This window comes from Meleagris gallopavo, chromosome 23, assembly GCF_000146605.3.
Source record: "Meleagris gallopavo isolate NT-WF06-2002-E0010 breed Aviagen turkey brand Nicholas breeding stock chromosome 23, Turkey_5.1, whole genome shotgun sequence".
NCBI lineage: Eukaryota > Metazoa > Chordata > Aves > Galliformes > Phasianidae > Meleagris > Meleagris gallopavo.
The window spans coordinates 2,464,328-2,490,759 of record NC_015033.2 but is presented as its reverse complement, the minus strand read 5'-3'; the positions used below and the strand labels follow the sequence as shown (position 1 = coordinate 2,490,759).

At 55.8% G+C, this 26,432-nt stretch overlaps 2 protein-coding genes across 2 annotated transcripts; one reads left to right on the top strand and one right to left on the bottom strand.

The window, feature by feature from the left end:
• On the top strand, window positions 1–2,643 carry LOC104914131. Its single transcript, XM_010722767.3, has 6 exons — window positions 1–179; window positions 482–661; window positions 799–1,035; window positions 1,186–1,296; window positions 1,500–1,548; window positions 1,740–2,643. Exons 2-6 carry the CDS (start codon window positions 614–616, stop codon window positions 1,910–1,912), a joined length of 618 nt encoding a protein of 205 aa, XP_010721069.1. The 5' UTR covers window positions 1–179; window positions 482–613; the 3' UTR covers window positions 1,913–2,643.
• Window positions 2,644–3,147: 504 nt separating this feature from the next.
• On the bottom strand, window positions 3,148–9,291 carry PERM1 (PPARGC1 and ESRR induced regulator, muscle 1). Its single transcript, XM_010722768.3, has 4 exons — window positions 8,967–9,291; window positions 6,688–8,496; window positions 6,165–6,281; window positions 3,148–4,490 (listed from the first exon to the last, which is right to left on the bottom strand). The coding sequence occupies exons 2-4, from the start codon at window positions 8,492–8,494 to the stop codon at window positions 4,411–4,413; spliced, it is 2,004 nt and encodes a 667-aa protein (XP_010721070.1). The 5' UTR covers window positions 8,495–8,496; window positions 8,967–9,291; the 3' UTR covers window positions 3,148–4,410.
• Between the last annotated feature and the right edge of the window lie 17,141 nt (window positions 9,292–26,432).

Here is a 26,432-nt window from a genome sequence, read left to right as displayed (position 1 = left end):
GCCCCGCGTGATGCTGTCTCGCAGGCCGGCTGATCAACTCCATCCGCGTCATCTGCCGCAGCTATGAGGATTACCAGGAGTGGCTCTACTGCCTCAAAACTGCCCAATTTCGAAATGCTGACTCCTCCTTGTCCGGATCAGAGAGTTTCTCAGGATCAAAGCTGCCACACCTCAACCAGGTAACAACTGTTGCGGATTTGCATGGAAACCAGTGTAAATCCAGTGGGGATGGGGATGGGTAGCCCTGATGCAAGAGCCCAGGCTGAGCTGAACCATGAAGCTTTAGCCCCATCTATAGAAATCTCAGCCCTAGGGATCTCCATCCATAGGATGCTCAGCCCTAGGGTTCTCTATCCATGCGATGCTCAGCCCTAGGGAGCTCCATCTGTAGGATGCTCAGCCCTATGGAGCAGCACATGTCAGCGCAGAGTGTCGGGATGCTCAGGTTGCTCTGATGCATTCCTCTTCTCTTCCCCTGCAGTTTGCTGGCAGTGGGAGAGGCTCACTGGCCTCTGATGGCCGCACCAACTCTTGGGCATCCGGAGGAAAAGGGACCAACACCCTGACACACCTGTCCCAGCACAGCGGCTCGCTGCACGATGCTCAGTCCTTCATGCTGCTGGAGGAGCCACACAGCCCTGGCTATTCCCAACCTCTCCATGTGAGTGAAAACCATGCCCAAACCCTGGGAAATTAGTAGGGAGGGAGCAGGTGGAGCACCCAAGCAAGGCGGTGACCATGCATTGCTTACATGTGGGTCCAGGCTGATGGAAAAGAGCCAGCTTTGCCTTTTTGCAGTGCCTGCCCCACACCAACTGGCCAAGCACCGTGCTGCCTGTGCAGGAGCTGCGGAGGGGCAGCAGCACCAAGAAGCCCAAAGGCAGATGTGGTCCAGGCACACAGGATGTGGAACAGGCACCGTGCAGCCTCATCCCCCAGCACCCCGTCCTGCCTGCGCTGTACAGTGAGCCATACTGCACCTATAGCACACCGCATCGCCCCACGGACCCCCCAGCACAGCTGGAACTGAGCAACGTAAGGGTTCCTCCTTTCCAGTTCCTTCTGTTTTCTTCACTGTGATGCTCGTGGGAATAGCAGCCCTGACTGCTGCCGTAGGGAAGCAATCTGACTTAGGAGTGGGGGGCCTCCATGGTGGGCATCAGCTCTGCCATTTGCTCTGTTTAGGTCCTGCAGTGTCAGAAGATTGCCCAGCCCCTGCCCGGCAGGCACTGGGTGGAGGTGCTCGGGGCACAGAGACACCCCCAGCTTCCTGCTGATGCTCCATACCTTGCCAACGTGAGTTTGTCAGGGCAGCCCTGGGGCAGGGAGCAGCCCCGCAGTGCTGTTCCGTAAGCACCTGGGAGGGGCTGGGGGCTTGATTTGTCTCTCTCAGGGTTGGAGACCGTTGTGTGGGTGCAACCTGGGGAGTGGGAAGGGCATGGGGTACCCCAGGGCTGAAGCACTGTGCCATCCCCATCTGTCCATCTCCTCCTTTCCAGGTGTCATCTCTGCCAGAGGAACATCTGGGCCCCTTGCTGCAGCCACCAGGTGAGGCCCGTGGGTGTTGCTGGGTTCTCCCTCCCCATCTCCATCCCCATCCATGTCCCCATCAGTATCTTTGGAGCAGGGCTGAAGGAGGAATGCAGGAACCCATGTGTGCCCTTCCCTCCTTGCTGACCGCAGGCAGCTGAACCAGGCTGCTTTGGAGGAGCTCTCAGGGCTGTGCTGTTTCCCTGCAGATGATGGCATGGGTGCCTACGATGTGCCAGAAGGCGGCTGCCTGCACCGTGACTCTGCAGTGTACCACGACTACGCTGAGCTGCAGAGCTTCCAGAGCGAGCTCAGCTATGACAACCTGTGGGACGCCGAGGGCAGGGAGCCGGACAGCCCAGCACCATGCTATGAAGTGTGAGCAGAGGTCTCACCGGGCACAGGATGACCCCTGGGCTCTGTTCTCCCACCCCGGTGGGTGTAGGAAGCAAAGGAATCCGCAGCAATCCCTGGGAGCAGTGTTAAGGACATCCCAGAATGGTTCCCATTGCGGGGGGGGGGGGGGAGGGGGCACATCCTCCTCTCATCCCTCAATGTCTGGGGGCACCTGGGGAGATCAGGGCACAAACAACAGGGGACAGAGTCTGGGTGCTATCGCTCTGCAGCCTCTTGGCCAGATCCCTCAGCACATACGAGGTCAGCAGCAAACCCAAATGTTTTCTTTTTTACCTGAGGCTCCAAATTCTTAACCTTTGTCCCCTCCAGAGGCTGCAAACCAAACATAGCGATGCAATCTCAGTTTCGGTGCACACAGAGCAACCCAGCAGCGTTTTGTACTTGAATGTCTACGTATTGCATTGTACTTACCTGTATTTTCCAGAAGGTATCCAGCAAAGTTTACATGCAAGGTTTGAGTGAATTTGATGTATTTAATGTGTACATGTGGCTGAGTCGGAGATGTATTTAATGTTGAAGCTGTGGATGAGGCTCGGTGCTGCAGTGTGTGTGTTGGGTTGGGTCTTCTGCTGTCGTTGTGTCGTTCCAGGTTTACCTTCTCGTTGGGAAGCTGTGTACTAATAACCAAAAGGATCTATTTATTCAGAATGGAATGGTACTGTGAGCCCAACAATTACAGCACACCTTCCTCTGGCAGGCGTTGTTCTCTCTTTGCCATCCCTGTGCCTTCACTCTTCACCCATGTCCTTGGGGGTCTCAGGAAGGGGCTTTCCAATTCACCCCATGTACCTGCAGCAAGGTGCACAGCCTTGCTGGCAGCACTGCAACCCTCAGCAGCAGCCCTCCCCCCCCAGCTGCACTGGTTTAAATTGCATCCCTGGTGCATGGCTGCAATGTTGGCTCCTGGGCTCCATCTGGGTGAGACTCAAATATCTTCTCCTGGCATTGCTCTCATACAGCAGGAGGTGGCAATAGCAGCACGGTCCCACTGTGCTGTTCCAGCTCCCAGCACTCCCTCTGAAGCCCTCTTGCTGGCAATGACACAGCCCTGACCTAGCAGAAATGTCCGCAGGAAGCTTTGCTCTCATCTCATGATAGGGGAGGTGACTGAAATATAAAAGGAGCTGCTGTGGCCAAGCAGATTGCAGCACAGAGCCGTTGCCACCTCGGCGCACATGGTGCAAGCAGGCCAGCACCTGCCTGACTTTTTCAAGGAGGTGACAGCCATGGGAGCTGCATGCAGGGCAGGGTGGCACTGCGCCCACCTCGGTGACACGCACGCAGCCTCCAGGATGCACCCAAAAGGTCGTTTCTATTGTGGTGGTGGAGCTGGGGCTGGGATGCTGAGCTGTGGGTGCACCTTGGGTTAACCTGGCTGCTAAGAGAGGTGAGTGCTGGAAAGCCCAGGCTCTGAAGGAGCTCACCATGCAGACACGGGAATGCACGCAAAGTATTAAAGGAGATAGATCTTTATTGGAAGCTTCCAGCATATTTAGTCTGTTCTCTTCCTCCACACAACTCCTCATACCCAACATACAGCTCCTACGCAGTCCACACAGAGCCAGTATCTCTCCCTCATCACATGCTGCTATGTATCCCACTGCATAATTGCACTGTGTGCTCTCTGCTCTGCACTTATGGTCTTCAGTGCAACCCATGCATGGCACTCTGTATTGCAAAGGAAGAGCAGAACCTCTTCTTCTTGCCCCTTATTGCCTCAGACTGCTCCTATAAAGCTCCTAGGCAGACCCACATGGGATTTTAGGGCAGATTTCCCCAGTACCTTTGTGGATCTGGTCCCTAAGTGCCTACCCAGCCCCTCGTTTCTGCTGTTTGCAGACTTGCGAGTGCAGAAAACCCTCATGAATAATCCTCTTGGGTGACCAGACACAGAACTGTTTTGTTTTTGCCTCTCACCCCCACCTCCCCCACAAGGTCACACTCACCCTCCTCCTCCTCCCACTCCATGTCTCCAGGACAGGAGCAGCATGGAACAAACAGACCGCAGGGCTGGCACCCATCGGAGCCAAATGTGCACTCCCTGTGCCCTCTCCGACACACTCCTGTCCTTGCCAGGTCTCTTCCCAGTGCACGGCCCCAGTCCCTTTCGTAGAACACGAAGCAGTTTTTCTGTTTGTTCTTTTTGCTCTCCATCTTGGTGTTTTGCCAGTGGGTGACCTCCACAGGGAGGTCGGATGCCAATCCTGCTCCTAGCAGGCGGCATAAATATGCAAGAAGTGTGCAAAGAAAGAACAGAGCTGGCCCACGCCGGGCTCCTCTCCTGTCCAGCACAGGTGCAAACCGCCTACCGTGTTGTCACCGGAAGGATCCCGCTCCCCGTGACACCTTGTCCCCTTTGGGGATGGCTCCTGAGAAGTCTCAGTGCTGGGCTCTGGGCTCCTCATGCTGCCCAAGAACAAGGTGCCCATCCTCAGCTGTCCTTGGGAACGTGGTATCCTGGGGCTAGGTGCGGGGCCGTCCTTCCCTGACCTGCCGTCGGAAGTAGCGGATGGCAGACAGCGTGCCAAAGCTTGCCAGGAACACTGGAAAAGAGCCCAGCACATTCCCATGGTGAGAGTGGGAGCTTCTTGCAACCTAGAGAACATTCTCCCAACTTGGAGGCAATGGGACCTCCTACTATGTATCCCCATCTCATGGGGTTGTTCCCAGTGCATTCCATCCTGCGCTGCCCACACCTTGGAGACTACATCTGGATCTCTAGTTTGGGCACATGGGTCGTAGTTCCACCAGATGGCTGTTTCAAGGGAAAGGATGCACAGACTTCACTTGTGTGCTGAGAAGTGAAAGGACTGAGCACCATAATGGTGGTAATAGATTGAGCAGACTGGTGGGGAGTTACTGAGCACCATGCTGGTGTTGAATTGAACACTGTGATGATGTTGGATTGAACACCATGATGGTGTTGGATTGAACACCATGTTGGTGTTGGATTGAGCACCATAATGGTGTTGGATTGAGCACCATAATGGTGTTGGATTGAACACCACGATGGTGTTGGATTGAACACCATGTTGGTGTTGGATTGAGCACCATAATGGTGTTGGATTGAGCACCATAATGGTGTTGGATTGAACACCATGATGGTGTTGGATTGAGCACCATGTTGGTGTTGGATTGAACACCATGTTGGTCTTGGATTGAGCACCATGATGGTGTTGGATTGAGCACCATGTTGGTCTTGGATTGAGCACCATAATGGTGTTGGATTGAGCACCATAATGGTCTTGGATTGAGCACCATGCTGGTGTTGGATTAAGCACCATGTTGGTGTTGGATTGAGCACTGCGACAGTGTTGCATTGATCACAGTAGATCTACACAAGGTGTGGATGCCAGGATGGTGATGGTGGTTGCATCTGGCATGGCTTGTGACAACTTATATATGAAATACTGGGAAAAAAACAACAACACTGGAGCATCTCTTGAGTTAGCTCTCCTGATATCTCAAAGGCAGTGGCCTTAACTTGGTGCCAACACAGTGCTGGGAGTTTTTGTAACCCCAGGCCCCCATCCCACCATATCACTCTGTGGGCTATCTGCAGACATCCTGATCCCAGCCAAAAGCAGAAAATACCCAAAACTCAGAATGAGAAAATAGAGATGTACAAATGGATGGAGAACTTCTCTGAACACCCAGCAAAATCTTTCAGTTTGGCTCATAGCAGAGATCAGATCATCCCATGTGTGCCCAAGAAAAGCTCCTTGCACACTGCTTTATGCAATCCCATGGCATGAAGCTCACTGTGCCCACGTCTGCCCCCTGGAACTAAGAAGGCAAGGAAGAGCTGGCCAAGAGCTCCTTGTGATCGTGGTGTGGAGCTGCTTTAGCTAGCATGCTATTCTCAGCCTGGGTGTCAGCTTCCTGATGACCTTCGTGGGGAACATTTCTCCCAGCAGCCTGGGGCCACCTCGATGCCATCTCGGTGCCGCCTCAATGGCATCTTGGTGCCAACCAGCAAAGGCTGTTCTGGGATAAAACTGGGGTCTCTTGCAGGCTACATGCAAGGCAGCAGACCCTATGCACAGGGAAAGACCCTAAGCAAGGTGTCAGGACCAACATTCCTATAGGAGGTGTTAGAAATCACCTTTGGAACAGCAGGAAAACAGCTGCATTTTCCCACCGGCACATTTTGGTGATGGGATCCCTGCCTTCCTCCCTGCACACCCCATCCTCCCCCAACCCCACACACCACACACCGGTTTTCCAGGCATCCGGAGCCTGCAGGTCGGAGGTCTTCACCGCCCAGGAGGCAAAGGCACAGAAGACAAGGCACATGTCCTTGTGGGTCAACGCCAGCGGGGCCTCGGGTCTGCCTGCGGGAAGGGGAGCAAGCTCAGGATGCAGCCGCAAAGTTGGTGCTTTTTGCTCCCACCTCATCAGACTGCAGCTCAGCAGTCATTGACATATCTCAGGGTCCTTTGGCGCAGAAGGATTTGGCTATTTTCCCTCCCATCCCCTCACCAGGAACTCAAGTATGTTGTTCCGCAGGATGGCACAAGCACGGGGACAACTAACCCAGCTAGGAGAGGGATTGGGGCCAGCACACAGCCTGCTGCATGCATGCAAACTGCACACCCTGCTAAATGCATGCACAGTGCACACCCCACTGCATGCATGCACAGTGCACACCTTGCTGCATGCATGCACAGTGCAAAGCCAGCAACGCACAGACCTCAGCAGTCTCCATGCAGAGCCAGCCGTGGGCTCCATCTGCTTTACCTCTCAGTGCAAGGGCCATGTCCAAAGCTGGTGGATACTCAGGACCCCCTCCCACTGGCACCAGAGCAAGGTGGGACCCTCTCCGTGCCAGTGATGGGGAGGTGGGCGCTTGGGTTTTGCTGTGTGGCTTTGGCCTCTGCAGGATGGACATCAGAGCCCCCACGGCTTTCTTCACCTCAGAGGCTGGTGAAGAGAAGAGAAATCCCCTCCAGCCCCCCCTGTGCTGGGGTCTGTCAGGGAAGAAGTGTTCATACAGCTCAGGCACTGTGGCAACCAGGGGCTCTTTGGCTGTAGCCGCTTCGGGATCCTCCTTTTGCAGCTCAGCATGGTGCAAGCCAAAGAACTCCTTCCTCTTCCTGTCCTTACGCTTGGCTTTTTTCCTACTTCCTTCAGGTTCATTGAAAAAGTACTCATACAGTTCAGGCAAGGATATTTCCCTTTCCAAAGGCGTTTTCTCGCCCTCCACCGCGTTCTCTGCTGCTTCTTCTTCCCCCTGGGACTCGCAGAACAAATAGTCATACATCTCAGGCCACGTCACATCCAGGGTGTCTGTCCCAGGAGAGCCCCCAACTGCGAATGTCGGGGAGCCCATCACCCGGGGGGGGCTGGCTGTGAAATCCCTGCAGCCCCCAGCAGCAGCAGCAGCCACACTTTGGGGACCAAGAGCCTTCCCCTCCTGGCACAGCTCTCCCAGCCCAGAGACAACCACTGGTGTGGTGACAACCACTGGCGTGGCATCTGGTGTAGTGACAACAACCGATGGGGTGACAACCACTGCCGTGGTGTCCGGTGGAGTGACCACCACTGGCACAGTGTCACACGCCCCTGTACCCCCCACCTGCCTGGCCAGCTTGGTGGCCCTTGCCTTCCCTGGTGACTGTTCTCCTGACTCCTTTGCCTTCAGCTTTGGGGACATGCTGGGGGACACACCCCCCAACTCCACACCAGGGCTGCCTGTCGGCCGTTTGCTCTCCGCAGCCTCCTCACTGCTCAGCCTCATGGGTGCCGCTTTGGCCGCCTTCTCCTTCCCTTTGCCCTTCCTTGAGGTCAGCGGGGAGGATGAGGGGGCCCTGCTGGATGCTGTGCTGCCCCGCGCTGGGCTCCCTGCTGGCTCCTTGTCCCCAGGGGTCACCTCGGTGCCACCAACTCCACGCTGCTTGCGGCTCTTCCTCGCCGATGCTGGCACTTTGGGTCTCACCACCTCCAGGACGCTGGGCTGGCTGCCTGCTTTCTCCCCAAGCTCTGCAGCAGGGTGCTCGTGGGTAGGTCCCGGCACCTCAGCATGGCTTTTCCATGCAGTAATCTCCTGGGCACCTCCCTGTGCCACTGCTGGGCTCCCACAGGGTTGCTCCATACCGGCATCTTCTCCTTGGGCACAGGGCGCAGCAGGGTGCTCAGGGTGCTCCATGGCCCCGCTGCCAGCAGCTCCTTCCCCCGACGCTGCATCCTGCCCCGCGGTGCCCTCAGCTGCAGGAGGATGGGGCGGCTGCCTGCCCTGCACGCTGGGCATGGCAGCAAACAGAGGGCAGACGGGCTGCTTGCCTTCACGTAGAATGGATGAGCACAGATCTACTTCGTCCTCTCCACACAGCCCATGTGGGGAACAGCTCGCCTTGCCAAGCCCTGGCTCGATGCCTGCCCTGGTGCTGCACGGAGCGGGCACACCGTCCCCTTGCTCAATGTCACTGAGGCACTGCTCCTCTGCTGTAGCCAGGGCAGCCGGTTCTTGGTTGCATTCCTCCACCGCCCGCAAGAACTCAGCCCAGTCACGGTCGTTCAGCTGGATGCTGTACTCGAAGTTATCCATGCCTGCAGCAGCACAGCAAGGGGAAGGGGCCGGAGAGAGCAGGGAGTGAGGAGGGGGCATGGCATCACTAGCAGAGCATGCCCCCTAGCTATCGGCCCTGCTCATTTTGGGGCTGGAATCAGTGGGATCTCATCCCATGAGGATGGCTCGTGGCAGACCCCACAGGTGGTGCTGAGCTGGGTATGGCCATGGCCACTCCATTCAGGGCTGCTCCGGGTATTCCCTCTGCACAGCACCAGGATAGTGCATCTCTCCTTCCCTTTTCCCACTTGCTTTGCCCCCAACCTGTGCGAAAAACAGAGAGCTGAGGCTCTTTCCTGCTGCCCAGTGTCATGCAGGAGGGAGCATGCAGTGCAGCCCAAGCAGAGAAGTTTGCAGCCTTTTGGGGTGGGAGATGCAACGGAGCCCAGAGCCAGCAGGAGGGACCTGGCAGCAGGAGGAGAAGCAGAGAGGCCACAACAGAGCATCCTACCTGTGCCACAGCCCCAGGTGGTGACGGAGCCATTCAGAGAGCCATGCAGGAAAATCCCCCCAGCACAACATGATGCCGTACCCTTGACGGGGGCAGAGAGCTTCAGCTCTGCTCCATTCACTGCTAAAAATAATCCCTGTGTCACCTGAGCTGCGGGGAGGGCAGCTCCTTATTTAGAAGCCGCCAGGGCAGAGGCGAGCTGGCGGGCGGCACGTTGCTGCCCTGTGCTCTATGGGGTCCATGGGATTGTAGCTCCATGGGACGGGCATCACAGCCCCATGGGCATCGCAGCTCCATGGGATGGCCCACAGATGGGTCATGGAGAGCATCGGTGGGATCATAGAGTGCGAACAGGGGAACTGAGCAGCCACAGGACGACAAGCAGAACCAGAAATAACCCCAGCAGCCAGAAATAGCTGGGAACTGCTGCCCTGCCCCTGCTGTGGCCCCGTCCTGCAGGGAGGAAGCTCCCCTGCGCGGCTGCCGTCACGCACTGCACGGCCACGCGGCAGCACGCGGCCCTATGCATCCTGCAGGCTGACGCACGCAGAGAGAGGGCCAGTGGGAACATGGGGAAGGAAAGAGGGCTGCTGCCTGCCAGCCCTATCTGCCGTCTGATCTGGCTGCACCCTGCTCCCCCTGCTCCCCGCACGTGCTCACAGACGCAGAAGGGAAACCAGCCGGCTTCCTCCCCTTGGCTGCGCCCGCTTCCTTCCCTTTGAGCCCTCCACCCCGCCTCGCAGACCGCAGCGGGGAACATGAAAGCTGCAGGCGCAGCAGGACGGAACCAGAGCCAGCAGCGGGCTGTTAGCGGTGTCACACTGACAACCGGCACCAAACCCAACAGGAACTGCACACACCCCGGCCCGCGGGACACAAGGCTCAGAGCGACAGGCATCCAAGTGTTTATTTTGTTGACCGGGGTGAAGCCCACGCACCATCCTCGGGGGAGCTGCACATCTGCAGGCGCTTCCCTGCCTTCCTCTGGGCTGACCCTGAAGGCACGGCGTGCTGCAGGGTGATGCACCCCGTGCTGCTCAGGGGATGCTCCTGTACCTCCGGCTGCCGCCTGCTCCCAGCCCCACACATTGCTGCTTGGGCACTCAGGATGTGATATAAATAACGGATGTCACCCTGTAATTAGAGATGGGACTGAAATAACGCAGCAGATGAGGCCCCTCTCTGCCCGATGGCACAGGATGGAGCGTGGGAGAAGGAGCCAGGAGCAAGGGAACGGAGCTCAGGGAAACTGAGGATCCTTTTTTGTGCAAAGGGTTTCTTTGGGCTGAATCCACCCCAGGGACAGTGCAGTGTGAGCTTGGTCACAGAGAACCTTTCCCTGCCTTGATCCAGATCCATCACAACGTGTCTGCACAGAGGGAGGGAAGGGTTTGCAAGAAGCAAGATAGATAATTATAACAAGCATAATGGAAAGAGAAAGACATCTCCAGATCCAGGAAGGGGTTAACCTTGCACTGAAACTCCGAGCTCTGTGCTGCAACCACCAGGCTGGTTCTGCTGGTTTGGGGCAGGTGAGGCTGGGAATCATCACCCCCAAACCATAGAGGTCGGCATTGTTTTTCCCTAACCCCCCATTTTTTTGTGTATGTGTGTGCATGGAAATCTGTCCCCAGGCTCTGTTAACATCTCAGCCCATGCTTCCCAGTGGGCTCACTCAAAGGTCAGCGCCTTGGCTGCTGCGAAACCCAGCCTGCGCCTGGCTGACACCCCGCCAAGCTCTCCCAAAGCCTCGCATCCTGGCCTGAGTTTCGGGTTGTTCATCCAAGTCTCACTGGGTTTCAAGTTTCCCTGCAAGCGTTGGCTGCTCTCGGTGTGCAGCAGCCCTGGGACACAGCTCTGTGCTGGCAGGATGGGTCCCTGTGCCAACGGGACGTCAGCTGCGCCCACGTGGAGCTGCAGAAGGAGTCAGGGCCACCACGGGGTTATGGTGTAAAGCTGCATCGCTGCGGTGTGATGCAGTCACACACAGTGTGGTTTGTGGTGGCGGTGGTTGGGGACCAGCATCCACCACCAGGTGACAGCTGTCTCCCCACAGCCACCTCTCCGCAGTGCGCTCTGAGATGCCTCCAAGCCCTTCCCCAGCAGCTCTGCTCTCTTTGTCCTTTTTTTTGTCCCCATGAGGTCGCTGGGCTGAAGCTCCAGCTCACAGACATCCAAACCTCACTGCCAGCAGGATCGGTGCTTCACCTGCAGAAACCATTTCCCTGCCATTTCCACTAGGTGTCACTTCCACCCAGAAAGTCAGCGCTTTCCCCAGATTTCTTCACCTCCCGGTGCACAAGGACACGCCAACCCTAAAAAAAGGGTTGCAATGACCAGGAGGTTGGGTTGGGGAGTTCCTGGGTTGGAACGTTGTTGGATTAGGATGTTGCTGGGTTGGGATGAGGTTGGCTTGCAATACTGTTGGGTTGTGATGGGGTTGGGTTGGAATGGGATTAGTTTGGGACGGTGTTGGGTTAGGATGGGATGGGATTGGGATGGGGTTGGGCTGTTGGGTTGTGATAGGGTTGGATGGGGATAGAGTTGTGTTGGGATGAGGTTGGATTGGGATGGAATTGAGCAAGCTAGGGACAGGTCAGTGCTTGGAGAGAATTGGAGAATTGCAACTGGGATGAGGTGCCCGGACTGCACTGATCCCCAAAGCCTGGAGAATTCAAATGTCACTAACACAGAGTCTGTGGTCATCCCAGTGCCACCAGTAACACCAGTGTCACTTCTACCACCAGTGCTACCAGTAACCCCCGTGCCACCAGTGCCACAAGCTGCCATGCTCCTGGCTGAGCACCCCTGGGCCATGCAGAGGGCAGGAAGCAGGAGGCAGCAGGAGCTGTGATGCTCCAGCACCGCTCACATCCTGGTTCTGGTGGCACCATCAGAAATGGGAACCCATCTGCCTCCCAGCAGGGCAAATAAACCCACCTCCCTCTATTTGGCCATTGTCTTTTGAGGAAATGTTATTGTTTCCAGCAAAGCCCTTCCATTGCAGGGAGCTCTCCCATCTTCCTGTCTCCCTGCTCACATCTGGGAATCCTATTTCAAGCGCACATTTTTTTCCTCCGATTCTTCAAGAAAGTAAAATGTTTCTTCTTCCCCCTTTCCCTTGCAAAGGGGGTGGATGTGCAGCTTGCACCTGGATTTGCATACCAGTTGGACTTGGGCTGGGTGTTCTAAACGACTGAGGTCCTTTGCATGCTGCAAAAGGCCTCGTGGTTCCTTGAGCAGAACTTAAGGCACCCCTAGATGCAATGGCTCTGCACGTTGGGATGTGCACAGCACAGTGCCATGCAGCAGGGCTGGAGCCGCTGCAATAACCCCACTAATAGCAATGCCAGCACAGACACACGGCGCTAATGGAAATCTGTGCTACCTGTCTGACTCATCTCTGCCCATTGATTTAGCAGCTGAGACCGAACTGAAGAGACAATAACAACTGCAAAGCAGGAGCAGACAGCAGAATTACAGCTGGAAGGAGATGAAAGGGTTGGGAGGAGCATGTTCCATCCCTGATAGGACTCGGTGCTCTGATCGTCGGCTGCAGGAGCGTGGCATTGCGACCCAGCTCTGCCCCATGGGATGTGTGGGGATCTGAGGCTGTGACTGCACCCAGGGGGCTGCCCACAGCTTCCCACCTCTGCACAAGGCCATGGCTTAGAGAACCCAGCGTGGGAGCAGGTCTGCCCCGCTCCGGCATCTTAACAAGAAGCAGCTGCTGGAGGCGGAGGGAGGGATTGCACAAGGAAAAGGCCCCACTCCATTAATTAAAGGTCACGGGGCCATTCCAGAGGCTTCCCAATTACCTTTGGAAGAGTGTCGCTAATGTGAGATAATGATGTCATACGGCCACTAATGAGGCAGGTTAACCAGACCCGCCGCCCCCTCCCCACGCCAGCACAACCCCTCCCCCACCCCTCCAATTAAGGTGCCTCACCCCACTCATAACGGGGGAGAAGGAAGATGCCGTGCCCCAGTTTGGGGTTTTGCACCCGGGAGAAGTTCCAGCAAGGCCCATTTTGGTGAAGTGCTCCTTGGGAGTGATGTCAACAGGATATTGTTCCGCCCTGACCTTACTGCCCACGTGGCTCCAACCAAATCCAACCCCATTAGCGCTCCTTAATGGAGCATAATTGCAAGCTACAAATCCTCCTCCCAATGTGCGGAGCTCCTGGGGGGGCTTTGGGGCACGAACCCACCTTGGGGACAACCCCACCCCTTCGGACCTGCCCTGAGCAACGCACTGGGATGAGGGTTTGGGGGAGCAGGGGAAAGCTCTGCCATTCCACTCTGCATCGACCCACGTGCAGGAGCTGCTCCCGCAAATGGGGGCTGGCTGATAAGCTGTAATAGCAGCCACCTCCGGAGAGCTGATAAGCATCCCCTGTCCCCAGCTCAAACCCACAAGCACACACAAAATAAGCCGAGGAGCTGCCAGCTGCAATTTATCAGTGACGGGAAGAGACAGCGCACGGCTGGGAGCGAGGGAGAGCTTGCAGAGGTGGAGGGAGCGCTCCTGGGAAGGCAGAGCGGAGCAGCGCTGGGTTATTAATTATCCACAGCGTTCATCCCTCCCACGTTCTGCAAAGAGGTAGAAAAGAAAAAAAAAGAGAAATAAAATAAAAGTTGTCAGGGCAAAATGGAAATGGGCGGGTGGGAGACGGGAGATGAAAAGGGGAACGGCGGGGAGAGGAGGAGCAGGGCTGTGCTGGGAGCTGCCATGCTGTGCCAGGGCCGGGAGAACACGGAGCTGCTGATAAGGAGCAGTTTGCCCATAGGGATCCCACGAATCCCCCAGCTCGCTGAGGAGGCTGCAGGGTGGGGTGTTTTCCCTTTGCCAGAGCGCTGACATCTGCTGCAGGAATCCTGCTCCCATGGCTCCCCGAACGCTGGGTGGGATTTTTCCATGCGCTCACGGCTCAGCCTAAACCAACAAAATCCTCCCCAACCTGCAGGGGAGGAAGGGCTGGGAAGGGCTGGAGCAGTAATCCCTGACCTTTGCTAATCCGCAGGCAATCGCTGCGCGCGAGCTGCGTGCTGCAGGAGACCGCAGGCTATGCTCTCCCCGTGGGCAGCAGTTGGAACCTCAGCAGTTGGAACCTCGGCAGCTCGGAGCTGCCCTGTGGGGGCAGGGGGAGGCTATGGGGCCATGGGATGGGCCCTGCAGGCTGTGGGACCTTTGGAACGGCGCGATGTGCTGCGTTGGGGGCTGAGCCGAAGGGCAGCATCTCCCCCTCACTCATTTCTTCCATGCTGAAATGAGGATAATGAGCCCGAGAGAGCTGGGAGATGCTGCTCCAAAAACCAGCTCTGTGTAGCAACTGAGGTTGTTAGCACTGGTGGGAAAGTGCTCTCAGCTCCAAGCAAAAATATGGATGCTGCGAGCAAATTCCTCTCACCAGGACTCTCACCACAGACCCAGAGCCTCATTTTGGGTCGAAGTTTTCTGGTCCCCAGTGTCTCCCTTCAGCCACGTGCAAATCCAGCCTGTCACCCAGCCCCAGCTCTATGCAAAAACACCCCTGTTGCAGCACACCAAGTATTTCCCAGCTAAAAAAGCACCGAGAGAGCTGCAGAGATGAGCAAGACCTGCATTCAAACCCATCCTCAGCTCCCCACCTCCCTGCTCAGCTGCACTGTGGGTTACCCCTGGCTTGAGCCATGCACTGGCATTGCTGCCTTGCAATGGGTGCTGCAGCCTTATGGTGTGCTCACTTCAGCCCCATCCTATGTGGTGGGACCACTCAGCTCAACACAACCTTTTGCACTGGTTTGGCCAACCTAATCTACATCAGTTTCCCCCTGAAGTGCTGCAGCTTTGCATGGAGCAAAGCATGACTTTGCACACAGCACCAACACACGAGGCCTCACGAGTCCATAATCTCAAAGCACCAAGGGGGAGGCAGGAGACTGGGTGGGCTGTGCATCCTTCCCACCAGGCTGCCAATGTCACCTGGCAAAGCAGGGCCATCGGAAGACATTGTCCTGCATGCTCCCCTCCTCCCAGTCTGGCACCGCCGGGCACTTGTGAATGTTGATCCCTGATCAGGCTGAGTGTGAGTTGCTAATTGCTGCTGACACCTGCCTGGCTGGGGTATGTGTGCCCCCTCCCCAACATCCCAAGGCGCTGGGAGTTGCAGTGTGGGACCCTGAGTGCATTGCATCTCCTGGGCATGAGCTTGGCATCGTATCTGTGCCACGCTGCAGCAGCTTTGGCTGTGTTTTAATCTGTGCAGCTTCCATCTGAACCTTCCCCAGGGAAGCCCACCCCCTTTCTGCCACCTCTAAAAGCCCTCCCCAGCTCTGTATGGAGCTGCTAAGGGCAGTGCTTGGTGTCTGCAGGCAACACCCACAGTGTGAGGGTGGCCGGGCTGCCCCATTGTCTCCTTCACAGACATTGTTCCCCATCATGGTCCCAGGAGGGGACATGGGAGCAGCACGATGGGGGGGTTCTAGTGCAATCCCATAAATGCTGGGATGAGATCCCAAAGCTCTGCCTCTGTACCCCGAGATTCCAAGAGGCTGCCTCCGGGATGGCACTGATGAGGGGCAGTTATTCATCGTTATTTAATGAGGATATTAAACCGTGGTGTTCAACCCTGCTCTGTGCATGGGATGAGTCTTTGGGGAGTAATTGCGCTGAGAAATGCTCTCTCCCAGGGACAGACATGTGATGAATTAACTTTGGCAATACTTGCAAACCGTGTCATGCCAATCAGGCGGTGGAGATTGAAAAAGAGCTGAAGTGGAAAGGTGGGCAGAGCCGAGAGGCCTGGAGACAATTGGCAGAGACAGGGCAGGGGCGAAGGCAGGGCGAGCCCTCACTGCAGCCCCACAACACCTTTAGGGCTTAAGGCAAAGTGACAGCCAGGAGCAATCTCAAGCACCACTGCCCCGAGAAACCCCCAGGAGAGCCCCCAGCACACAGCAGGGTTGGCGAGGCTGGGCAGCAGGACCCCCAGCAGAACACCAGTTAGAATTGGGTTGGCTAACCCCATCTGGATCCCCTTGGAGAGCAGCAGCCCGTCCTTGCTGTTGATCTTGGCCACGGTGGGGACTCGCAGTATTTTTCCAGCTGCAGAGTTTGGGCTTTGCTTTCTTTTTCTCTCCCTTTTTTTTTTCCCCCAAGCCAGATCCATATCAAACTGTGTTATTCTGCATTGCAAAGTGTAAACACCATCCAACAGTGCAGAGGGAAGTGGGGCAGAACCAGCATGGGGCAGGGCTGTGCTGTGCACTCTGTGCTGCACCCGTGAACTCCCCGACACGGAAAGCACGGCGTGGGGCTGTCTGCTGCCACTCTGCTCTCCTCCCATCACTTCCCCATTTCAGAGCTGCTCCCAGCTCAGCAGTGCCTGGGGTTGTTCACTCTGAAGCCTAAGGAGGAACGCTGCGGGGCAGCTGTAATTAACCATTGCATTCCTGTGTGGGTTTTTTTTTCTGAGACGTGAGCCTGCACGGTCACTGAGTTAATCTGAGTTTCAGCAAGAGTGATCTGAGGGCTTCGCTCTGTGCTCCTGTTTCCCTCTTATTAAACGCTGCAGAAAGGACCTCAACACTTTGCATCCCTCTTGCATGCAGCAGCAGAGCAAAGCAATGCGAAGGATGCAAAGCAAATAAGCAGAGCAAAACAAAGCAGAGCAGCACCCATGGCTGCCCCATTGCCTGCTCCACAGCCCCATGCCCCACTGCCTTCCTCCTACGCTCCAGCCTGCTTGCTGGCACGCCCGCTGCAATGAATGAGCACCTCCCTGTGTCGCTGTGCGCAGGGTGGAGCAGCCAGCCCTTGGGTGGATGCCTCCGAGTCATCTCACCTCTATGACTCCATCCTCCTGCCTTGCACTCAGAGGCAGGTCCTGATGAGCCACACACATTTTTCAAGCACGTTTCCAAGCTGCCCGGAGCCTGAACTTTGCCCAAAACCCATTGAAGTGTCCCCATTGGCAGCAGCCCTAGGAGTGCCCCATGGGGCACAAAGCAGCAGCTGCGTCTTGTCCATCAGATTGCTGCTGACTCAACCCCAAGAGGCTGGGAGTTTTGCAGATGGGATGATCCTGTTCTTTTACAGCTGATTCACACTGAGGCTACCAATGAGGTTGAATGGAAACGCTGCACCTGAACAGCTCAAAGTGCAAGAACGAGTCGGAGGTTTTCATTGCCAGACATCTCCTGGCATGGCTTGGGTGTCCTTCCATCTAGCAAATGTACAAGAGGGGAAGGGAAGACACAGAGAGAAGTGTGATGGTGTGACATGGCCTGGCTTTCAGCTCACCAGATAGAATCAGAATCGTTAAGGTTGGAAAAGACCATGGAGGTCAAACAGTCCAACTATCAGCCCATCACCACCGTGCCCACTGACCATGTCATGAGAATCAGTGGTGTTGGAGCAGTGGTGCTGGGGGATTTCCCTCCCTCCTCTCCCACATTGCCAAGCACAGGGTTAGGCAATGCCGGCTGATAAGAGTCAACCCATAAAAGGCGTGTGAGGGCTTCCCATGCTCACCTCAGCAGCTCCGTCCCTTCCTTTCCCTCCCTGCCCCATGCATCACTCATTAACCCAGCACCCAGCTCACCCTGGGGCTGCACAGACGCCTGGCACTGGATGAGGCTGAGGCTTCCCATAGGCAGGGGATGGGCTGGGGCAGAGACCCACATCCAGCCTGTCCCCACACCCATCCATCCCCACATCCCTGCATCCATCCTCACATCCATCACTGCATCCATCCCCGCATCCATTCCCACTTCCATCCCTACATCCCTGCAACCACTTCCTCACCTCTCCAATGTCACCACCCATGCCAATTGGGCCAGAGGACAATCCCACCATGTCAGACAGTCCTGCAGGATGGAGCTTTGTTCAGCACACCCTATAGCAAACCCATCAGAAACCCGAGCTCAGTCCTCCTCCATGCAGCACTGCTGGGGGGTCCTGCACGAGCAGACTCCAGCAGACGAGCCACAGTCCTGCATCCCTGCCCAGCAGCACGTATTGCAGAGCTTGCCTCCTGCAGGAGTTAATTACTGTCACGACTAATAGCACCCTGGTTGCTGTTTGCAGCTTTTACCCCGCGGACCTGCTCGGCAGGGTAAGGATAGGATGCAGGGCAGCAGCTGAGGTCCCTCCTAGCCCAGAGCCACCGTGACAGCACAGGGCAAGCTGCAGCAAGTTTCTGACCCATTAGCAATATCTCTAATTACTCAGTGACCCGCTCTGCCGGGACCTGAGGTATCAGCAGGCTGCAAGCAGGGAGCAGCACGTGGGCAGCCGGGCGCTGTCATTTCCCATCAAAAGCACTGGGCCTCCCGGCGCAGGGATGTTCACAGTAATTATCAGCTTTATTCTGCAAGAGGGCACTTTGTCTGGATGCTTTTATTTGTTGCAAGAGGCAGATAGGCATCAACATGTGAATGCATGCAAAGCACGGGTGTATATGTGCATGGTGTGTGTGCTGCCTGGGCTGTGCACTGCGTGCTCACACATTGCGTGTTGCGTGGATGCTTATCGGTGAGGCAGGGATGTATGACGGCCCCGGTTCAAGAAAGCACTTAAACAGGTGTGCAGCTTAAAACATGGTCTTAAGTGCTTTGTTGAATCTAAAGGCACTTAGGAAAATACTTAAATGCCATCTGAAGGAAGGCTGCTTTCCAGCACCGCAGACAAATGGCAGAGCCAGCGGAGAGGAAGCCGGTGTGTTAATGTAGAAACTGAATTATTTATTTTGTCTGACTTCAAATGCCTTCCTCTGCTCTAACATCTGAGTACTAAGAGCAAAGATACTCTCATTTCCTGAGGATGCCAAAGCCTTTTTCTATTTCTATATGAAAAAAAAGCAAGCTCCCATCCTCACCCCGGTCAATGGCATCTCCAGAAGAAGACTCACTGACTTGGTTCAGCACACCCTATAGCAAACACCTAAGTAATGGGGGAAAATGAAGACTGGCACTTTCTCTTCATTTCAGATTTCTGTGCATCCTGTGCTCCAGCAGGGAAGGTGCTTGCACAGCTTTACGTTGCCCAGATGCTGCAATGGCTTGCCCATTAGTTTTGCTGCCTTGATTTATGTTGTCCCTAATTTGAGACACTCTGGTTGGTTTGGTTGGGTTTGGTTTGGTTTGGTCCAGTTGTTTTTACTTTGGTTGGGTTGAGTTGGGTTGGATTTGGTTGGGTTGCGTTTGATTGGGTTGGGTTGAGCAGTTTTGGTTTAGTTGGGTTGGGCTGGGTTGGATTTGGTTGGGTTGGGTTCAGTTTGGTTTGATCTGGTTTAGTTCGACTCTGTTTGGTTTGGTTTGTTCAGCCCTCAGCATACCAATGCTCATTTTCCTCCACCTTTAAAATAAAGCCAGTGTGCAAAGAGCTGCAGTGAGAACAGATAGAGAAGGACTGAGTGCAATTATGAAGACTGTCAGAAGGGTCATGTGAAGTCGGTAGCAGAACAAACCTTGATTGCTTGAAAATCTACAGCTTTGTAGGAGTCTTTTGTCCTGGTAGCACACTGGAGGCAATGCTGCTGGAGCTGTGCGGGGAGGCACTTTATAAGGGGATGAGAGCTCAGAAAATGAGCTGTCTGCCAACACCCAGGGTTCTCCTCTGGGGTGTCACACCCCTGGGTGGAGTGATGCCCAATGGACCCATACAAGGCCCAGGCAGTGATTTGATGAGGATTTTCCTACTCTGCATTGAGCCAGGCAGAGGTGTTGGAAAGCTCTCCAGTCCCCCTGGGGTGCTCGGCAAGGGGTTAAATGGCACAGAAACGATCAGCAAACAAGCAGATAATGGTGGGCTCGGTGGGTGCGTCTCCCCTCCTTCCTCTCCACTGCAAAATATTCCACCTGCTTGCTCCAGCCATAAAGCCATTCCCGGGGCTGTGAGGAGCACTTGAAAAATCAACAGGGCTTATCGGACCTAAACTTTGGTAAATACTCAGACAATCACTCCCCTTGTGCTTTCATGCTGGGAGTGTGTTAGGAGCCGGTAATGCACCTGCAAAATGAAGTGCCAGCAGTAGGATCTGCATTCTGGAGGTCTCAGCTCAGTGCCAAGAGGGCTACGTGGATCAGACCCATGGGGAATGGAGTGAGGTGGGATGGGAGAGAGGTGCTGCTGGGTGCCCCCTGGGATGGGGAGGGCTGATTTTAGTGCAGGGCTCCAAAGGCACTCCCTGCCCAGTGTTCTGCACGCCCCAGGCCAGAGCTGGCTGCAGAACGCCGACATCTGCGCTCGCTCTGTGCGTTCCTCATGCCACGGGGGGATGGAAACATCTGGGGGAAGGATGGAGCGAGCCCTGCAGAAGGAGGAAGGTGATGTGGAACAGATGCTGGGAGCCGGCAGAGCCTTTGGAAGGGCTGCGTGAGTGCGCGCATGTGTGCAAGAGCTTTGTGGCTTCTGCTGGGAGCTGCCCTGCTGCCTGCCACCCAGGGAGCGAGCCGCCCCACTGCGACGGGAGCTGGGCTGCCGTGCCAGGAGGTCACACGTTTCTCAAAGCTGCCGGAAGGCGGACAGCTTTGCAGCCAAGCAGATGCTGTGCGCACGGTGCTCACCCGCCCTGGGGAGCTGCAGGAGGGCCCCTCGCAGCCACGCAACCGGCACAGCGCGTGCTCTGGGACACCAAACAGCAAAGCCACAGAGCCTCAGCGTGATGGGGTTGTGTGTTCAGAGGGAACCTGCACCCTCTGGACTCACCAAACAGCGGCCAAACCCGCGAGCCGAGCGCAAGTGGAGCGCGGCAGCCCGCCAGCCCCTTGGATTTGCTCTGTTACAAATTACACACACCCTGGGCAGGCAGGGCCTCTGCTCTTTGAAAACCTATCCCCCAGTGTTTATTATAGAAACCAGTTGCCCTATCTGTTGACAGCCAAATTGCAAAAGGCTCTGCTGGAACTGCCGCCCCCGTGCTCCCCTTCTGCCTGGGATGCCTTCATCCCAATGGGCTTTGAGGTGTTGTGCCTGGGGACAGGGCTGCACAGCCACCGCCTGGTGCCCCCAAGTGCTCTCACCGTGGAGAAAGCTCACCTGAATGATTGCAATGCCACAAAGAGGACAGAAGGTAATAATTAAATCAGAGAGGCGATGCGAGGTCCTTTCGCACCCCAACACGTTTTTCTGTGCCTCCAGGAGCGCCCATAGGAGGTAGAGGGCTCTGCATTGAGGGTTATCTCAGGAAAGGTTTCCTTCAAGCACAGCACTGGGCTGCATCGCTCAGGGTTTGCAGGAGGGAATGCCATGTGCCATGCATTGCTGTGTGACATATGCTGCTGTGTGCCATGCATTGCTGTGTGTCACGCATTGCCATGAGCCGTGCATTGCTGCGTGCCAGAGTGAGCCGTGAACCCCACTTATCGCTGTGCTGGGCGAGCGGGTCTGTTCCCAGCTCCTGCAGGTGAGTCACTTCCCCTCTATCTCCTGCATTTCCCATGGGTAAAAACGGGCTCGATAAGCACAGGTGTGTTTAAAGGATTTAACCCCAGCGTGGCTGCACAGCGCCCTGGGGGGCCGGGCTGGGTTCCTCTTCCCTTTTTATTTCCAGGGTTTCCCTAAGGGGCGCAGCACCAGAGTGCTGGCAGCACGGGGCTGCAGTTTGTTTCCTTGCAGCACAATCCACAAAGAGCAGAGCAGCGAGCCCCCCAGCATCCCCAGCACCGCACACCATGGGATACCAGCACACTGCATCCCCCCCCACCCCCTGCACTATCTACCCCGTGCCCCCCACAGGGACCCCCAGCGGGGGGCTGCAGCCTGAGCCGGGCGCCAGCATTTCTTCCCCATTTTTATTTCACTTCATTTTATTATTTTATTTTTTTGGAGGCTTCGCCGGTGTCTGCCTGCTGACTGAAGCTGTCATTATCAGCTCAATAAATCTCTGGCGCGGGTTTTATTGAATCGCTGCCTGAGGGGGAACAAGCCTGTAAAGGTTGAGGAGAGCAGAGCTTTCCCACGCCTGAGACACGCTGCCGGAGCTCTTGCACACATTCCGGGCCTGCCAGCACTCTGCAAATGTTTGGACAGCCTTGAACAAATAACACACCTTTAAAGAGGCCAGCATGAAATTTTTCCTCACCCTTCGGCCGCCCTCCCGCTGCCTCGTGCCCCCCCAGCACCCCGCAGTGCTCCGTGTGTGTGCGCACGGGGTTTATTTTAGGCTCGTGGCCGCGCTCCAGTTTCGGGGAGGAGGATGGAGGATGGGGATGGGAGGAGGTCTGGCTTTTCCTCCCGCAGGTAGGAACTGGCTCCAGCTGTGATTTGGGGGATGTCAATGCTTCTTTATTTGTATTCTTTTTGTTGCACGGTTCCGGGGATGCTCCGCTCCGTGCCCTGTGGCACAGCGCAGGGGATGGAGCCAGGATTTGCCCCAGCACGGCGGTGGGGCCGTGGGGAGCCTCAGCAAGGATTAATGGAGCAGCCAGCTGCCTGCCTGCTGAGTTCTGGGAATGTCAAACACTGCAGCCATCTCAACAGCTCCTAAAATTCCCCCTGACTCGTTTCCTGTTGCTGCTTTCCCGATGCTGAAAGGCTCAGGCTCCCGTGGATAAAAAAATAAAAATAAAAATTGGAGGGATTCCAGAATTTAGGTTTCTGCCTCCTCCATCTTTCCTGTCAACGCGTCGTTAAATAAGAAGCAGGAACGCTGCATTCGCCGTGCGCTCGTCACCAAAGAGCTGAGCGAAAATCCTGCTGGATGGAGCAGGTGACAAGTGGGTTCCTTGCTCCCAGGCTCTGTCCCCACGTGCCATACCCGAGCAGAGGGCGGAAGGAGCTGCACAGACCACGACTTGGCTCCCTTTGGGGAAACAGAGGCACACCTGAGGCAGGGATGCTGCAAGGGACAGGCAGCAAGCTGCTGCACGCACCCGCTGACAACCAACTGCACCTTGGGCAAGGTCAACAGCGAATGTAGAATGGGAAGAGCGAAGGTTGAGCAGCACGGCGCAGGGCTGGGTGCAAGGTCCATTGCCAGCACGCTCATAAAGCGTGGATAAGGGAGTGGTTTCTAGCTGAGAAAACCTCTCACGTTGGTTTAGAGGCCACCCAGGTGTCCCCAGGTTGAAGGGAGCAGTGTGTCACCCAAGGCACATAGCGAGGAGGAGGCTCTGCCGTGCTCTGGTTCTGCATTGGAAAAGCTTTGCACATGCATTGCTGGGATGGGGTGGGTGGTCAGTGCTTCCTTCCTTGTGACCACACCCGCATGGATTTGAGTCACTGTGGGATGATACCAGGCAGAGGTTGGGCTGTGCTCTTCTCTCCCAAGAACCTTTGGGAGGTTGGGTGCATTCCAGGAACTACAGCAAGGTTTGGAGCATCCCAGCACTTGCTGTGGCTTGGTTGGTTTGGCCAACGTCTCAGCCTGCCTCTCTGGTTCAGCTGCTCCCCAAAAAAAGGTACAGGAACCACCAGTTTGCAGCAGGAGGTGGATCAAACCTCCTGTTTGCTTTCAAGCCTTCAATTGTCCGTTAGCAAAGTGCAGACCACAGAATGGGTGGCCCCTTTCCTGCAGAAGCTGTGAAAACCTGCTCGGTTCCTGTGCTAGGAAAGCAAACAAACAAACACAACCCGGCGCTGGGTTTCAGCACATCAGAGCATCTGGAAGCAAACCCTGAGCCCCTGCCTTGCTGATAAGAGCCAGCTCCATTGCCCACCGATGGGAGAACCCGGAGATGTAATTAGAAATGCGAAACGCTTGAAACAAAGGGCAAAAAAAGCAATCAGCAAAAGGTAATTAAAACGGATTCAACGAAGCAAAAATGATCCAAACTTAACATTGGGAGCGGATCCAGCTGAGCAGGCTGGGGCACGGCGGACCCACAGCTCTGGGTCTGTGCTTTAATACTGCTTTGCACTTCTGCAGCACTCAGAGGAGCACTTTGCAGAGGTCACAGCGCATGCATCAGGGTGGCTCAGCAGAGGGACAGAGGGATTTATGGCAGACCTTGGGAGCGAGAGGCCGTGCTGTCAGAATCTGTGCCATCCAAAGGCAGTGCACGTGGGGAGCTCGTTCCTCCTCACTTATTTTTAGCACTGAGGTTTATATCAGGAATGACAAATTTGGCATCGGCGCTCGGATGTGGCTGGGATGGGAGCAACAATACAGTCCCAAACACAGCAGGGCTGCCTCTTCCTCTGCTGTCAGGGCTGGGGGCGGTGGGGAGCCCAAGAAAGCCAGCCAGCTCCAGCACTCAGCAGCAGGGAGCAGATGGAAGTGAAGAGAAGCACGTTACACTTGTCCCTGGGCAAAAAAGCAATGTGTTTTGTATCCCTATTAAAGAGAAAGCTCGTGTCATTGGAAAATGGATCAGGTTTTTGGGAGACGGGGGAATGCAATCACTCTGTTTCTTGCCCCGTGCTTGGGCTGTGCTCAGTGCTGAGAACCCCATATCTGAACGGAGGGCACCGTGTGCTGTGTCCTACAGGTTCCTGGGTTCTCATATGGTCTCAGGTCCCTGCAATGAGTGAGCCTTCGGGAAGACACCATCCAAAATGTTGCCTTGGTGCAGGATACGTTCCTCTTGCTCCTAGCTGGTCCTCCTGCGTGGGATGCTCCATGCTCAAGGCAGTACGGGATTAGGATCGGGTGCCCATGGGATGAGGCATTGCCCAAACAACAACAAAACCCCACTGCAGCCAAGCACCGTGCTGGGAGCGCAGAGTAACCCACGTGTGTGTGTGGGAAGCTCTGTGCCTGAGGTTATCCAGCGCTGAGGGGGGTGGACATGGGGGAATGCTGTCCTCAGCGCTGCCTTGTGCAGCTTGCTGCTGGAGATAGAGGCTGCACGCAGCCTTATCCCTCCCACCAGCTCCCATGTTTTGGCTGGGGCCGACGGGAATTAGCAGCTGTGCAGTGTTTGTTCTCACCGAGCAGGGGGGAGGCTGAGAGGGAGAGACACCAAGAAAATAACAGGGGAGAGAAGGAAGGAAGGGGAGGGGATTGTGTGCAGAGCCACGAATTCACGGCATCCTTCCAGGACGCACTGGGAGGGCACAGTGGAGTAGTTTGAAGGGCTGGGACAGCTCTGGGAGAGAGCCCGTTCAGACATCGATCTGCTGATATAGGTCAGCTCCAGTCATTATGCAGAGCTCTAAAAACAGGGCATCAATCACCGCAGCCAGACTTCAACCTCTGGGACAGAACCAGCAGTGAGAGGGGGTCTGGATGTCGGCTTTGCCCTAGATTTATTTTTCCCCCATTTGCAGCCGGAATGGGTCGGGTGGAAGGCAGCACGTTGCCTTCCATGGGCCTTATCGCTCCCGTGGCCCTCTGCCCCTCCCTGTCTGGCTGGCAGCTACCTGGCTGCGAGCAGCGATGCTATCACACAGCACACTGATAAGGGCCACGGGGATGTGGCAAGCGCTGGCCCTGTAGGACTGCAAACACAGGGACGCACCCCGCCCTGCTTAATACCCCAAAATGTGGTGTTTGGGACATTTCCTTCGGAAAGTTCCAAGCGGGTGACTCACCCCATGTACCTTGACTCCTTTTTCTGCACTTTATTATTTTTTTTATGGCTGGAATTTGTCCCCTTCGCTCCGACCCTGACACTGCCAAGGAGCAGCCCCATGCTTGCAGCTTGCTGGTGGTTCTATGGGCGCTCAGCCCCTCGGTGAGGGTGGAGGGCAGCCCCCTGTGCAATGCCATGAGCGGTGCCACAGCCTATAGGAAGCTGCTGGGCTCTTCACCAAAAGATCCTAAAAGACAGAGGGGCAAAGTGCAGCTGGATGGAGCTGGTTCTGCGTATGGAATAATTGCTTGAGCTACAGCATCGCTCAATTTCAGCAGCCAGTTGGTGATGGCCGTGGTTGTCATGGACCGCTGCAATGGAGATTGGTTGGATTTATGGCCCCTCTTGCATGAGCTAGTTAAAAAAAATAGTACAAACATTTAAACACCAGTGGCAGTAAAGATAAAAATGCAAGCCCGATTAGATAAAGATACGTATTTCATATTTACACCTGGACCATAACCTTTGTTTGCTCCAGCTCGAGGCTACTCAAATGCACGAGTGCTCCGCAGAGATTTCCTGGAGGCCCCAACACCTCCAGGTGCAATAGGATTTGGGGAGTGGGCACGCAGAGTGTGCAGGAGAGCTCCTTGGGGACAGGGACAGCGGCGGGGACACATCCTGCAGGTGCTTTGGGGCAGGGATGGGGCGGCAGGTGCAGCCTGGAAAACCCTCCATGCAAAGCATGGATCCTATGGGCGCTGCTGCCTCTGTAGCGTGTTGACACCGAGGTTAAATCAGCGCAGCCCCGCAGACTTGGTGGCACTGCCCGCTTCTGAGGCACGTGTCAAAGGCTTGGGGACACGGTGCCACATGCCTTTCTCTTCTCTTCTTTCTTTTTTTCCTTCTGCTTTTTGCACACGTCAACCGAGCAGATTCCATGTTAATGTCACGTCCGTGCGGCGGCGGTGCATTCCTCCCAGCGTTGCCATGTGAGGCCGGGACGGCGTTTGGCTGCGGTTAAAA

Excerpts from the sequence above, each read along its gene's own strand:
- PERM1 (XM_010722768.3), bottom strand. The coding sequence starts at position 8,494 with ATGGATAACTTCGAGTACAGCATCCAGCTGAACGACCGTGACTGGGCT. Across the intron at positions 6,282-6,687 it reads CATGGCCCTTGCACTGAGAG|GCAGACCCGAGGCCCCGCTG; the intron begins GTAAAGCAGATG and ends CCCTTCCCGCAG. Across the intron at positions 4,491-6,164 it reads TCCGGATGCCTGGAAAACCG|TGTTCCTGGCAAGCTTTGGC; the intron begins GTGTGTGGTGTG and ends GCTCTTTTCCAG.
- LOC104914131 (XM_010722767.3), top strand. The coding sequence starts at position 614 with ATGCTGCTGGAGGAGCCACACAGCCCTGGCTATTCCCAACCTCTCCAT. Across the intron at positions 662-798 it reads GCTATTCCCAACCTCTCCAT|TGCCTGCCCCACACCAACTG; the intron begins GTGAGTGAAAAC and ends GCCTTTTTGCAG. Across the intron at positions 1,297-1,499 it reads ATGCTCCATACCTTGCCAAC|GTGTCATCTCTGCCAGAGGA; the intron begins GTGAGTTTGTCA and ends CCTCCTTTCCAG.